The 13,386-nt window shown below is 40.0% G+C and overlaps 2 protein-coding genes across 3 annotated transcripts; one reads left to right on the top strand and one right to left on the bottom strand.

The window, feature by feature from the left end:
* Positions 1 to 426: 426 nt before the first annotated feature.
* MED31 (mediator complex subunit 31) lies at positions 427 to 5,420 on the bottom strand. 2 transcript variants are annotated; one of them, XM_068910520.1, is made up of 5 exons: positions 5,135 to 5,233; positions 3,532 to 3,861; positions 3,090 to 3,167; positions 2,344 to 2,440; positions 427 to 1,614 (listed from the first exon to the last, which is right to left on the bottom strand). In XM_068910520.1, exons 2-5 carry the CDS (start codon positions 3,689 to 3,691, stop codon positions 1,422 to 1,424), a joined length of 528 nt encoding a protein of 175 aa, XP_068766621.1. In that variant the 5' UTR covers positions 3,692 to 3,861; positions 5,135 to 5,233; the 3' UTR covers positions 427 to 1,421. The 2 variants fall into 2 exon arrangements, with proteins under 2 accessions (XP_068766621.1, XP_068766620.1); XM_068910519.1 differs by lacking the exon at positions 3,532 to 3,861 and having other exon boundaries at positions 5,135 to 5,420.
* A 619-nt stretch (positions 5,421 to 6,039) lies between these two features.
* LOC104147935 (uncharacterized) lies at positions 6,040 to 12,835 on the top strand. Its single transcript, XM_009680878.2, has 3 exons — positions 6,040 to 6,449; positions 10,314 to 10,419; positions 11,367 to 12,835. Exons 1-3 carry the CDS (start codon positions 6,279 to 6,281, stop codon positions 11,636 to 11,638), a joined length of 549 nt encoding a protein of 182 aa, XP_009679173.1. The 5' UTR covers positions 6,040 to 6,278; the 3' UTR covers positions 11,639 to 12,835.
* Positions 12,836 to 13,386: the final 551 nt, after the last annotated feature.

The following is a 13,386-nucleotide window of genomic DNA, read 5'->3' as shown; positions in this document are numbered from 1 at the left end:
CTAAGCCATACCTTTAATAGTAAGTGGGAAGAACAGGAGAAAGAAGAATCTGTTTATCTTCCTAAATCAGACTTTACCAAGCTACCAAAGCTGTTAAGACAGAGTTTCAACACCTAAGATATTTAATGGCTTGTGTTCAGTCTGAGCATGATGAGCGGAAGGCCTGGTGTCATTGGTTAATGTGGTGAGGGTTAATGGTCACAGTACCTGTTCTTACAAGAATATGAAATATAGCATGAAGGGATATTAAGCTGTTTGAACGTATCCAGAAAGGAAAATAATTGTCCTAGAAAGGTAGAACAAATTCTCTAAACTGAGCTTAATCTTTAAAAGCAGAACATTCAAGCTATACTGTATTTTTAATTTAGTTTAATAAATTGTATTTTTAACTGACAAGTCACATTACGTAGAAGTCCCTGAAGCCACTTTTTGATTCTACATTTTATTCTTCATTACACAAAGAAAACTACACTCATTTGAATACAATCTAAAAATAAGAAGATAAAATCAGCTGTCAAGATATATCATCTTGAGGAAAAAAATCCTGCACAGAAATAAACAAAGGGCAAATGCTTCCCAACTAGTGCAAGCATTTACACTTTTCTTGTAACAAATTATTTCCACTACGCTTACTGTAAAAAAGCCTATAAGCATCTAGTATTTCACTGGCAGGAAGTAAAGTGTGTATTCCATTAAAATACACTGACTTCAATGGAATAGATACAGCTACAGCCTATTTCTCTACTTTCTGTTTAGTATCTGCATAGTAACTGACTGCAAAGTTTATATTACTTAACTCTGCTCCTCTCCTGCAGTTCTTGTCTCTTCACACTTTGATTGTCTCTAAAATATACTGTAAGCAAAACTCTGCAAGATCCTCGCCACAATCACTATCAGATGAACAAAAATGACACGTTATGGCTCAGCTCTGTTTCAAGACAAACATCATTGTAGATTTTGTATATCTTTGCTTTAACTTTGCTCATCCTTGTAAAAAACAGTACACAAGGGAGTTCTTAGCAACACTATGAGACACAGCATTGTTCTCCAGGGAATACGCCTCTTAAAACCTTCCACACTATACCTTTTTGTCACTTACTTAAGTGACAGTGCCTTAAAAAAAAAAAAAACTACATTTTGTTTTCAAGAGGAACAAAGACCTGTAATAACACTCTTGAGATCTTCATGCTACAGAATAAATTACAGAAGTAAGAGTTTATTAGTCTCGTATCTTTAAAATGTTGATACAAGTTGCAGGGAAAAAAAGCCTAGCCACTTGATAAATCCAAAACATCACAGCAACATAAATGAGCAGGTAAAGTTACATATTTATGTACACACAGCCAAACCTACCAGAAGTCCTCTCCTGAAAGTACTTTAGGTGATACAATGTACCACCTTGTAACTCTTCAGAACGTTTTTCATTTTACTGACGTGTTGTTCTGTTGCTGCTGCTCTGCCAGTGCTTGCTGGAGGCGCATTCTTTTCCTCGAATAATGTTGCCAGTGAAGAATCTGTTGCTCATCAATAAATTTAGCACACTGAGCATTTACTAGTTCTTTGCGGAAATGTTCATATTGGAGAAGCTCTAACATATGCAAACACTGAGGATACCTGCATTAAACATAAAAAGCTTGTATTAAAGCATTTCTTTACAAGGTACACCAAGACTGGAGTCTCCAATAATTCTGCAGCTCATTATTTCAATTTTTCATGTATGTGCTTAACTCAAGTATCAACCCACTTAAAACTACGATATTCCAGGCACTAATACATACCTTAGTAACTTCAGTTTTATGCTAGGAAACAAGGAGTCCAATAACATTTGTACTTGCATATGTGTGCATTGGGTAACTTCTCTAATAGTTGAGATTTCATTAAAACAAATAAATATCAGCTACAATATCTATTTCCAGAGTTCATTTAAGGAGCAAAACCAAGAACTCTTTTCCCAAGATGTGAGGGAGATTTGCAACACTAAGAAAAATGCAAAACCATCCTTTACTTCATATAAGCATCAACATGGCAAAATTACTCTCAAAACATGGCTGCTGGGCCTAACTGAAGTGGCTTTGTACCACAATGTTCAATATTAATATTTGAAACAAATGATAAACTGCAGATATAGTTTGCAAAAGGAAGATTCACGGCACAACTAATGAAAGACAAGTTCTGTCATTCTGTTTATTCCTATTATATCTGGACTGTTGGACATAGCAAAACGGGGGGAGGACAAAAGCAGGGTTGCAGGCAGAAATCAGATACATACTGCTACACAGCACCTAACAAAGGGTAAGCATCACATCATTAAAATTTAGATCACTGAATGTTTTTAACACTTACTTTAGGTATTTTGCATATTCAGGTTCCTTCCAATAAAGTAAATATTTAAGATAATTTACAAAAGCTTTGTCTTTGAAGTAGCCTCTCTGCGCAAGGACTGAAATAAGATGACAAATAAGGAACGCTCAGTTATAGATGCAAGAAAAAAATCTGCCAAACTTGAAGAAGGTACATTCAAAAACTATATAAAGGAACACTTGAGTCAAAACTTTACTATAAAATTAAAATCAAAATTTGATCACTTCAAGATGAACTAAGTATACAGGGAAAAAGTATATTTTATGTCAGCATTCTAAGCATAAGAAGGTAGTCTTGTCTCCCTTACAGTATGTGTCTTTCATACAGCAACAAGGAAGGAAACAGCTTTTTAAAACAGGAAATTTTGACTGTTGCATCAAAATTGGCAGGGAAATTCAAGGAAGATAAGTACAGTATCTGAAACTATTATTAACACTTGTAAAATGCTGTTTTACGATAAAGGAATACTGTTATCTTGAAATTATTTTTCTTACAGACTTATGCTTCTTATTTTCTTCTACATGTGGATGTATTTAATTTTATTTAAACAAATAAAACATTTGGCATTTAACCCCCCACCCTCATCCCATTAAAAATCTGGACAAATGGAAGTATTTACAGACTACCTTTATTCCGTGAAAAATCCATTTGCTTTTTTCATTGTTTAGCATTACCAAAAATAATGAAGACCAATATTCATTCTCTGACATTTATTTTGAAGTACTTACAGTTAAGGTAATTTGGATTAGCCAGACATTGAACAAATTCCAACTCCAGCTGGAACCGCAGTCGATTTCCTGTATCATCTGATATAGATGAGGAAATTAGTAAGAACTGGACCCATATAACAGGTCTGAAAGTCAGTTTCTCAGTTTCAGCAGTATAGAGACAATATGTTTAAAAAGGAAGAGACTAAACAGTAACTCCTCATAATCAACATGGATTCATTTAGCAAAACGTTTTTGATTAAATGAATCTGTGCTGGGCCTGCATTAATAAATATGGTGGTTACAGCCAAGTAAGATGCAAGGAATGGAGGAAAGTGTACTGACACTTGCTTAGAGTGAAGTAACAGGGAAGAGCAAGAGCCTGGGATTTGTACAGGGAAAATTTAAGAAGGTGAGAAGAGGGAACTGCAAACAGCCCACTGAAGTCGTAGTTTTACACAACTGTAGATGTAGTACAAGGCAGCCATTCTTTTGCAGAAATACGATGTCTTCGTACGGTACGCTAGTGAACGCTGTGATGTTCTCATGCTACAATGTACACCAGGTGCTAGTGGTGCCCCCAAGGGCTTGATGCTGGGTCCAGTATTGCTTAACATCTTCATTAGTGACCTGGATGACGGGACAGAGCAAGTTTGCTGATGATACGAAACTGGGAGCAGTGGCTGATACACCAGGTGTCTGTGCAGCCATTCAGCAGGACCTCGATGGGCTGGAGAAATGGGCCAGCAGGAACCTCATGAAGTTCAACAAAGCAAAATGCCAAGTCCTGCACCTAGGGAGGAATAACCCCCTGCATCAGTACAGGCTGGGGGTCAACTGGCTGGAAAGCAGCTCTGCAGAGAAGGACCTTGGGGTCCTGGAGGACATCATGTTGATCATGAGCCAGCAACACACACTTGCAGCAAGGGTGGCCAGCAGCATCCTGGGCTGCATTAGTAGGATTGTTGCTAGCAGGTCAATGGAGGTGATTCTTCCCCTCTACTCCGCACTGGCGGGGCCACATTTGGAGTCCTGTGCCAGTTCTGGACTCCACAGTATGAGAGAGACATGGACATACTGGAGCAAGTCCAGCAAGGGGCTCCTAAGGGATTGGAGCATCACTGGTGTGATACTTATAAGATCTACGAGATGCAAATTACGTGAAAATAATTTGATAAATTCTATTTGCCATTACATTTTAACAACAATCCTTTAATTCCTCATTGACTCCATCCCATAATTTAGAGCCTTTCCATACTATGGAGGAATGGCTAAGTCCTCATGAAAAATAAACAACTTGAATAGAGAATATGAGACCAGTACAACATAAGTCAAGAACATGGGAAGAGAAAAGCCAGGTGAAGATAATTAATAAGTCTTAAGTATAATGAACAAATATCAAACCCATCTTGACCAAAGAAGGGCTCTCAGTAGCCTGCTGTCTCCACTACAGACCACTCATTCACAAGCCTGTGAGGCTGACCTTCAGTTCCCAGTTGCAACCATCAATGAATCTTACCCGTGGGATATAGATGTTCCTAAAGCAGCTGCACCTAAACACACTTTTCTTTTTCTACAAAGTTATCTGGGCTATAGTTACTAGCCCAGAGCCTGCTGAGGGCTGGGAAAACTGGCGCTCTCTACAGAAATAAAGATGAAGGGCAGGGGCTGGGTTAGGCGGCGAACGCGCGGGTGCCAGATTTGCAGCTCAGAGTCTAGAGCCCAGGGCAGCGTTAAAAACGAGGTCGAGGTGGAGGTCGGCACCCGCGGAGAAGGGGGTAAAGCTGCGTGCCGGGAGGGGCGCCCGGGCGGGGGGCGGCAAGGCCCGGGGCACAGGGCGCCGACCCGGGCAGCCCGGGGGCCGGCAGCGGGAGCCTGCCCCGACCCCCGCCCGAGGCAGCGGGCTCAGCGCCGCCCGGCCCAGCTCGCCCTGCGGGAGCGGCCTCCCGGGGCAGCGGGGCAGCGGACCGCGTCCGCCGGCCCGGCCCGGCCCGGCCCGGCCGCCCCTCGCCGCGCGGCCCCGCACCGCGAGCGCCGGGCAGGGAGCGGTCACCGCCCGCCCTCACCTGTCTCCATGGCGCCCCTCGGCTGCCCGCCCGCCCGGCACAAGATGGCGGCAGCCGCACCCCGCACCGCCCGACGGAAGCCCAGCAGCGAGCGGCACCGAGGCAAGCCGGGAAGGCGGTGGCGGTTGCCCGACAACGGCGGAGGAGGCGGGGTGGGGGCGGGGTCTCGGCCAGCGTGGGGCGGGGCTGCCAGCGCGCGAGTGACGCACCGGCAGGTGGGCGTCGTAGTCAGGGGCGTTGCTAGGGGAGGTGGCTTCCCGGTTAGCGCCATTTTCCTCCGGTGAAGGGGCGTCTCACGCGGTGTTGGTTCTTCACAGCTCTCAAACATAAGGGGGTAGGGTTCCTGTTGCAGCACTGCATGTTTACGTACTTATACCAGATCCCTTGGAAAAATGATGATAATTTTAATTCTTCAGTTTCCATTTGTGAGGGAAATACACCACACGCAGAGGGATTGCTTTTCCCACGGTGACATTACACAGAAAAGCACAGATACGACTGACAGGAATTTGAATTTTGAGTGTGATAGGCCGCATCCCTTCCCCGCTGTGATGGGGCACCTCCCGCGCGTTCAGAGGCAGCAGGGCACATAACGACTTCCCTCCAGAGGCTTTGGTCTCTGCATGTAAACCAGGACCAACGGCAGTGCCAGGAAACGTCCTCTTTCCAAACTGCTTGGCTGTCCGCGCTCTGCTGCAGCTCGGACAAACCGTGAAGTGGCAGAGGCTGCTAAAATCAAAGTACAAGTTCCACGCAGGGTGTTTTTTAGACAGTCAAAGTCCCATTTTATAGCAAACATTTCACTCTGAGAACAAAGCAAACAGGCCTCCACAGCCTTTATTGGCCACCTTTATGTAGCAGTCACCAAAAATTTGCAAGCTTTTATGGTCTGGAAAAAAAAAGTCACATATGAAATGTTATTTCTGGTGTGGCCCAGTGTAGGCATAAATGTCTCATCCTTGCCTCTGCATTCTCTAGACTTGTTTTTCAGAAAAAAAAAATGTTTCTTCTAGCAGTAATATGGCAGCTATCCAAATATAATAAATCAGGCATGTGACCTATCACCAAGTAGATAAATAAAGGGACATTTTAAGCACACATTTTAAGAGTGCATTCTCTATAGTTCTGTACTGCCCCTAAAGCAATGGCAACAGAATTTCTAGAGGAGATCCGTAAACTAAACGTAACTGACCCTGCAGAAATGGTGGACTTGGCTATAAAATGGGTGCAGAAGTCTTTTCCAAATGTGGAATCAGTTCCTACAGAGACATTGCAAAGCTGGTTGGAGGAAAAGCCAGAAGACCTACTTATTTTAGTGAGTAATTTGGTGTTTATGAATTAAAGCAAGTTATGCTTAAAATCAAGCAGGAACGATTATTTGCCATTCTGATCTCTTTATAATCTACATTAAGAAGTTACTACTTTTCTAACTCTAGAAAATATTTTAAGTTAGAATTTAATAAAATTGGTTTTTAAACTTGTGTTATTAGAGCTAGGATGCTCCAAGAGAAATGAAATTAAAACCAAGTAATTCTATGAACAGCAGAACTTAACGAAATCTGGTTTCCTGTGCCTTCTGGCAGTGAGAGGGTTATAGCGTCTAAAATGCTAACGGAGCTTCGGCTATAGCTTCCCCTCGGTGGAAGCTGCAGGAGAGTCTGTCTCTAGACGGCATCTGTGTCTAGCGGGCAGACTGCCTTGAACCCATAACGAGCACCTCCATGCCAGGATTTTTCATACTACCCCCCCGTCATTACCATTGCTCTTCTGGGGCGCACTGACATGGCCCGGAGCGTTCATTTTCACCAAGAATCTTTGTATTTATGTTTCAGTCGTTGCTAGCGTTAGGAAATCATCAATATTCTGAGTTTCTCAGGAAAGCTCCATGTTCCAGATCTGAACTTTTCATGCTTTAGCATCACAGATTTGATGTAAAACGTGGTTAAAAAAAACCTTTTAGAGAAAATTAATGTTGGAATAATGATTTGCTCTGTCCTGAAAGGGAGCTTTTACCAGACAGGCAATTCCATTCCAATTCCATTAGAAAGTACCTTTGAGGGCAATGTTCTAGACATGTCTTTTTGTCTAGATCAACCCATGCATAAGCTGAGATGACTGAAAGAAGATGAGCTTATATTTGTATTTGCAGAACATTCACTTTAACTTTGTACTAGACTAGCCACTGTTGATCAGGTCCAGAGCAGAACCAAATGGAAAGTAGAAATCAATCCTAAAATACATTTTGATTTTTTGTTTTCTCTCTGCATACTGAATAGAAAGTTGGGACTGGACTTTGTTTTGTTTGTAATAGCAACTTTATAATCAGCCAAGGAGATTTCAGTCAATCTCTGTAGTTAATTCTTCATCAGCTTAAAATTTGGCTCAGAGTGAAACCAGTTAATAAATAAACACTCCAAGAGTGTGGAGCGGAGCTGCACTGTTGCATCAGCACCCTGGAGAGGAGCCCAGCTTCTGAGGTTGTACATTTATTCCAAAAGTTGCAGTTCTGCCTCATGTCACATACTAGTTTTTTCAGACTTTGGCTAGAATAAACCTCTATGGTTTTGCACAGTCAACCTAGCTTAGCTCAGTGCTACTGCAGTCGTATTATTAGGCACTTGAGCCACAGAGCGCCGTGCACAGGCTTACAGGGTTACCTGAATCGTGACAATTTTTTTTTTTAATGAAGTGTTTGCTATTTTCACTTGTTAAGCTATCTTTAGTGTCTTGGTTAGCAATTTTCCATAATACTATCTTTTTCTGCATAGTGTGATCCCCTCCCCGGGAATTGGGTTACAAAAATATCTAAAAAGGATTTGTGCTTATTTTTTCTTAATAAAATAGTGTTGCTTTTTTCAGACAAGGTTTTAGTGGTTGAGGAATACAACCATTACTATATCAAAATGTACCAAGTCACTCCCCAGTAAACACAGACTTTGGGCTAAAAGCAGAGATCAAACAGATCCCACGTGTCTGCATTGCTATTCTGGAATGTGATTTCTCTCCCAAGACTGACTTCACAGGAGAGGATCCTATGAAAGGGTTGGTCACAGGAACTAAATTACTATGTAGGTTTACTAGAATTAAGTCAAGCATCTCAATTTTTGACCATCAAAACTAGGAGCAAAATTGAAAGTCAGGGTCATACTGTAATGGCCAAGAACATTCTCTAGGAAAAGATGGATTTTTTTCTTCAGTTCAATCAAACTTCTAGGGGATAGGTGTTAACATATGACGGTGAGCCATATGACTGTGGAATTTTCCTTACTATTGTTGTGAAAGAGGTACAACATCCCTGCCTCAGTTTCTCCTTCTCTAGGGATTAGATTGCAGTCCCTGTTATTGGCTCTGTCTGTCTGAGCACTGTTGCCTGGCCCTTATTTTCTCTGAAATATTGTGACAGAATATGCTAAAATTAAAGTTGGCTGTGAATTAAGGTGGATTTATATGTTAAATAGAGCTATACTACTTAACGAACACAAGCAGATGAGATACTGCTTTCTACCTTAAGTAAATTAACCTATTGAAAGTTGAAAACTACATTCAAGAAAGGACACATAGCAGCAGTGGTAATTACAGATGGTAGCTAAGCGACAGTAAAATCAGTTTTGTGACATGTCTTTTTAAATATTATATTCATGAAGACCGCAGATGGCAGATACCAGGTCCATGAGGTAGCATCATGTGTCTACCAACATCAGTAGTTTGATTGCAATGTCTGGACTTAACCTCTCTTTCCAACTGCCACACCTAACTTCAGATTCTTCTTCTAGTGTTAAATGAAATATCCTTCATCTCGCAAAAAAATGACTCTCCTTTGAGATATTATAAAGGTACTTGTTTCTTTGCAGGACTCAATCATTCAGTTTCAAATTGATAACAAAGTGTTTCCTGTAGCTAGAGTGAGATCTGACATGTTCACTATGACTTAAGTCAAAGTGCCTTTTGAGGACTTAGGGATACATTACCCTGTAATTGAAGTTATCTATCCCAGTCAACTGTGCTGTTTTTCATACTGGATAGTTGTAACTGACAAAAATATAATTTCTGATCTGAATATGTTTTCCACTTATTTAAGCCTAAACAATATACTGATGAGTTTCAGAGAATATGACAAACTAGAGGCTAGATTCTGGTATTTTTAGTCATGTTGAATAGTACGGCACTGGCAATAATCCCTTTTTAGAAAATGGAACGGTATATGGAGTAAGATATAATAAATCATCAGTAGAAATTGCCAAATCTGTCCTGATATAGAGACACAACCACTAAATGGAGCCAATTCTGAGATCTGAAAGCAGCAAGGTTCCATTGTACAACACTGGAGAAAATAGAGTCGTGTCTTATCTGAAGTGCTATTAGATCCTGAAGGCAGAGGCTGAGAAAGTGGGATGTTACCAAGAGTCCAGCTATGAGATCATAGCACAGTGCATTTGCATTAGAAAGAAAAGAAGGTACAGCAAGGCTTTATGGTTGAAAGCAGTGATCTTGTAGAACGATAGGTACTTCATACCCAATGCTTGGACCCTAAGCCATCCCCTTTGGTTCATACATTTAACCATCTACTCTAGCATAGAAAGCAAACTTGCCATTATCCGTGTCAATATGTCTTAAAGGATTTTATCCATAAAATGTCAGAGAGATTTTTGCAGACTTGAGAGAATCCTGTGTTAAATATGGTTAAATAACAGAGAACAGGGTACGCATTATGTTATATTTATAACAAGTCAGTACAAAGTCTGCAATTTTTTTATTCCCATGCTATAATTGTAACTCGATAGAAGCAAGATCATAGTTATCACTCACTGAAACAATTGTTAGAACATATTTAATTAAAGGCTTAACTGTTCACTGAGTTCTGTTTTTGAGGTCAAGAAACTGGCGGGCAACATGCATTTCAAAAGCCAGCCTATGAGAGCCTAGGTAGAACAATCTTAATTTGAAGACTATCAAACAAAGTTGCAAATTTGGTGATCCAAAGGCTTGCAAGTCTGTTGCTTGTTGCAGACACAGAAATGTGCACACATAGGACTATGGTATTCCTCCAGCTTTGGACAACACTTAAGAACAGAGATACATTGAAGTTTAAATGTCAAGTTACGTATTTTGCATGGCCAGAAAGTATTTTATGTTTTTCTTTAACGAGCTGGTTAAAAATACAGCGGTGTTCTATTCTTAGGACATCCGGAAGGAAGACGAATTTGAGGTCAGCCATTTGCCAGGAGCAATACGCGTTGACCCTGGGAGTAATATACAAGAAATTCTGCAGGAACATCTTCAGAAAGGTATTGCTTGTCATTTGAATCCCTTTAAAAGATGCTATAAGGGAATATTGCTGAAGTGAACCAGGGTAAGTGGGGCCTCATTTGCAGGAACTATTAGCCTGTGGAGTACCAAGCTTGCCAGAAAAACAAGTCTTTCCCCAGTAACGAATGAATGCAAAACCTCCAGAGCCTGAGATCCATAGCCAAACTTACAGAACAATATACCAAATATATTGTTATCTATTTTACAATGGTTGCAAATGTGAATAATTTCTCTTATTTTCCATTATCTGTTTTGTATTACCATTACAGTTATTTCATTTTTTGAATAATAGGCCAATAATGATTTAGTTTGTTCCACTTTTAAGCTGTTGCATTTTTAGGTTCTTCTACTGTGGCACTCAGCTGAAGGGTGTAGGGAAAAATACCATAAAGGGCTTTGTATAAAACTAAGGAAATTGTTGGCATGAATTTGAAATTCATGAAAAATATATCCCCTCTATTCTGTAATATGTTTTGGCTGTATTCAGTGAGTAAGAAACAAATGGTTAATTTGGTGCTTAAGCTAATAGCGATCCTCACTCAAACTACAGATGGGTGCATTATTCTTAATAATTACAACAGACTAGCAGTTCTGCCAGCTGGCATGGTAACAAACATTTTCCTTACATGAGAATATAATTTTTTTTTTTTTAAATAAGGAAGTTTCCTAGCACCACAGCTGAGAACAGAGATTTGAAAATGTGACACCCTCCTTCCCCCAGCTATAGCCTGAAAGCTCAAGAACTAAATAAGACTTCCTTCACCACACACAAGGACACTATGTAATGTAAATTTTGGATGTCTAGGTTTAGATTGTTTGGATTTAGCTACACCAGACTAGCAAGTAGGGTGTTTTTATAGATTTGGTAGCCGGTCAATAAATTTTAATTTCACTTCTATTTACACTTTTTCTTTTTCTATTTCAGAACCTGAACAACAGAAACGTGTAGTTTGCTATTGCACTGTGGGATACAGAGCTTCCATGACAGCTCAGAGCCTGAATGAGTTCTTGTCTAGTAAACAAGGCCAAAAACTCAAGCCTTTTATGAAGATTTATAATGCAAAAGGAGGGCTGGCAAAATGGGCCAGAGAAAGAAAGCCGATGGTAGACAAGCAAGAGCATTCGACACATCTTATTCACCCCTACAATGCTGAATGGGCCAAACTGGTGGAACCTGAGCTGCAAGCTCAGATCTGAAGGAGTCTTAGACCTGACAGGGGCCCCTGGTAAATTACAGCTCTCAAACCAAATAGTAACTCTAATTACGTGGAGAGCCAAACTTTAAGATGTTGGGCTTATAGGTACTACTTTAATGCTAGTGATAACAGAGAATCAAAATGCATACTGATGTACTGATTCAGACCCCCACACTGCCTTTCCTCGGGTATAAACTGAAAGAGCGGTGAAGTTCACACAGATCTGCCAGCTGAAGTCAGCTGAAGATCAAAGCAGTGAAATCTCAGGCCTATAGTTTCATTGCATACTGTAGGACAAATGCTAAACCAAACGCAGTGTTGAGCATATGGGGTGTAAGCAACAGAAGCATTTCCATTATTCTATATTGGCCTGCCTGTCCTCTTATTCCAAAACAGAACAGAGACTGCCATTTCATGAAACATTTCTATCTGCCACGAGGTCCATCATGCTGCTAACCATAAGTATTAGCATTTTAATAAAAATGACTCATGCTAATAAAATCATCAGGGCTAAATAGAAAAACAAAACAAGTTATTTCCAGCTTTTATACTCCCATCTCAACTGTCTGACTTAAGAGAATGACTGTCCCCTCACCCTGTACAGGGACATCTAGCTGTACTAGAAATAACGCTACAGCTACTTTTAAAGGTAAAGGAAAGAGAGCTCCAAGTGCATGATCACTAGTAATGAAAATGTTATGATTAGTGAGATTCCTTTTGGCAAGTAAAACTCTTAAGTATCCTCTACAAACTCACCCACAAGCTCATCCACACATGATAAAAATAACTAATTTTTGGTCATTGCAAAGGTGGTGCACACATCATTACAGTTTCATGGATGTCTACATAAATATTTGGCAAGAGTATAAAGCCTCCCTTTAGCTGCATGCTAGCCAACTCATAGTTAAGATTATACAGCATTCAGGCAAACAAAGGTATTGAATTCCTTAGGAAGCAAATCTAAATATACCTGTTGTAAGCAACGACTGTAACCTTTGAACTTTAGGTCTATAGTAGAATATGATTGAATTACGTCTAACATACAAACTTAAGTAGTGTTAGGTAACCTAGAGTTTATGAATTATTACAGAATTATACTGATAGAGCACATCTTGACATGTTATTTGCATTACATTCAACTTTATTTTCTCGCTGTACTGCAGAATTAAAAATCTTAATTAAAACATGTTGAGATTAATTGGCATAAAAGCAGTTTCTCTGGGGGTGGGTTCTTTACAGTCTCTTGGTTGCTTGTTCATGTCTGATAATTAGTAATATGTCTCAGCTGGTTAGCTTTTTTTCTAGCTCAGTGAAAACAGCCTACTGCTGTTTGAATCTTTGCCTTTTCATAGACCACTTTGTTTTAAAAAAATTGAAGACTTTTATGTACAGTTTTATATAGAACACTACAACTAAGAGAAATGTGAAACTATAACTATCACTACAATTATAATTTCTGAGATGCCTGACTTTGCAGTCCTCCAGTTCAACCCTGGCAAAAAGAAAAGGAAAAAAGTCTCAAGGTTAGATCCCTTTTTTTTTAAATTTATGATAATATTATATTTTTCCTGGTTATTTTTGTTTTTTCTTAAGCATATATTTGGTTATTTTTGCTTTTTCTTAAGCATATTAAGATCACTATAAGCCTTTCAATTTTCTTAACTAGGTTTTGGGTAAATCATCACCCCAGCTATAAGCTTCACTTTGGAAACTCAAGAAGGAAAGGCTGAAAATTTTAGTGCAAGGTGA

The sequence above is a fragment of the Struthio camelus genome, chromosome 16, assembly GCF_040807025.1.
Source record: "Struthio camelus isolate bStrCam1 chromosome 16, bStrCam1.hap1, whole genome shotgun sequence".
Classification (NCBI taxonomy): Eukaryota; Metazoa; Chordata; class Aves; order Struthioniformes; family Struthionidae; genus Struthio; species Struthio camelus.
Note: the sequence above shows the minus strand (reverse complement) of the source record. Positions and strands in the feature narration are given on the sequence as shown.

Bases quoted from the DNA above. Each gene is read 5' to 3' on its own strand.
- MED31 (XM_068910519.1), bottom strand. From the start codon at position 5,405: ATGGCGCTAACCGGGAAGCCACCTCCCCTAGCAACGCCCCTGACTACG. The intron at 3,168-5,134 runs GTGAGGGCGGGC...CATCTATATCAG, and splicing joins GAGGGGCGCCATGGAGACAG to ATGATACAGGAAATCGACTG. The intron at 1,615-2,343 runs GTAAGTGTTAAA...TGTTTAATGCAG, and splicing joins GAATATGCAAAATACCTAAA to GTATCCTCAGTGTTTGCATA.
- LOC104147935 (XM_009680878.2), top strand. From the start codon at position 6,279: ATGGCAACAGAATTTCTAGAGGAGATCCGTAAACTAAACGTAACTGAC. The intron at 6,450-10,313 runs GTGAGTAATTTG...TTCTATTCTTAG, and splicing joins CAGAAGACCTACTTATTTTA to GACATCCGGAAGGAAGACGA. The intron at 10,420-11,366 runs GTATTGCTTGTC...TTTCTATTTCAG, and splicing joins GCAGGAACATCTTCAGAAAG to AACCTGAACAACAGAAACGT.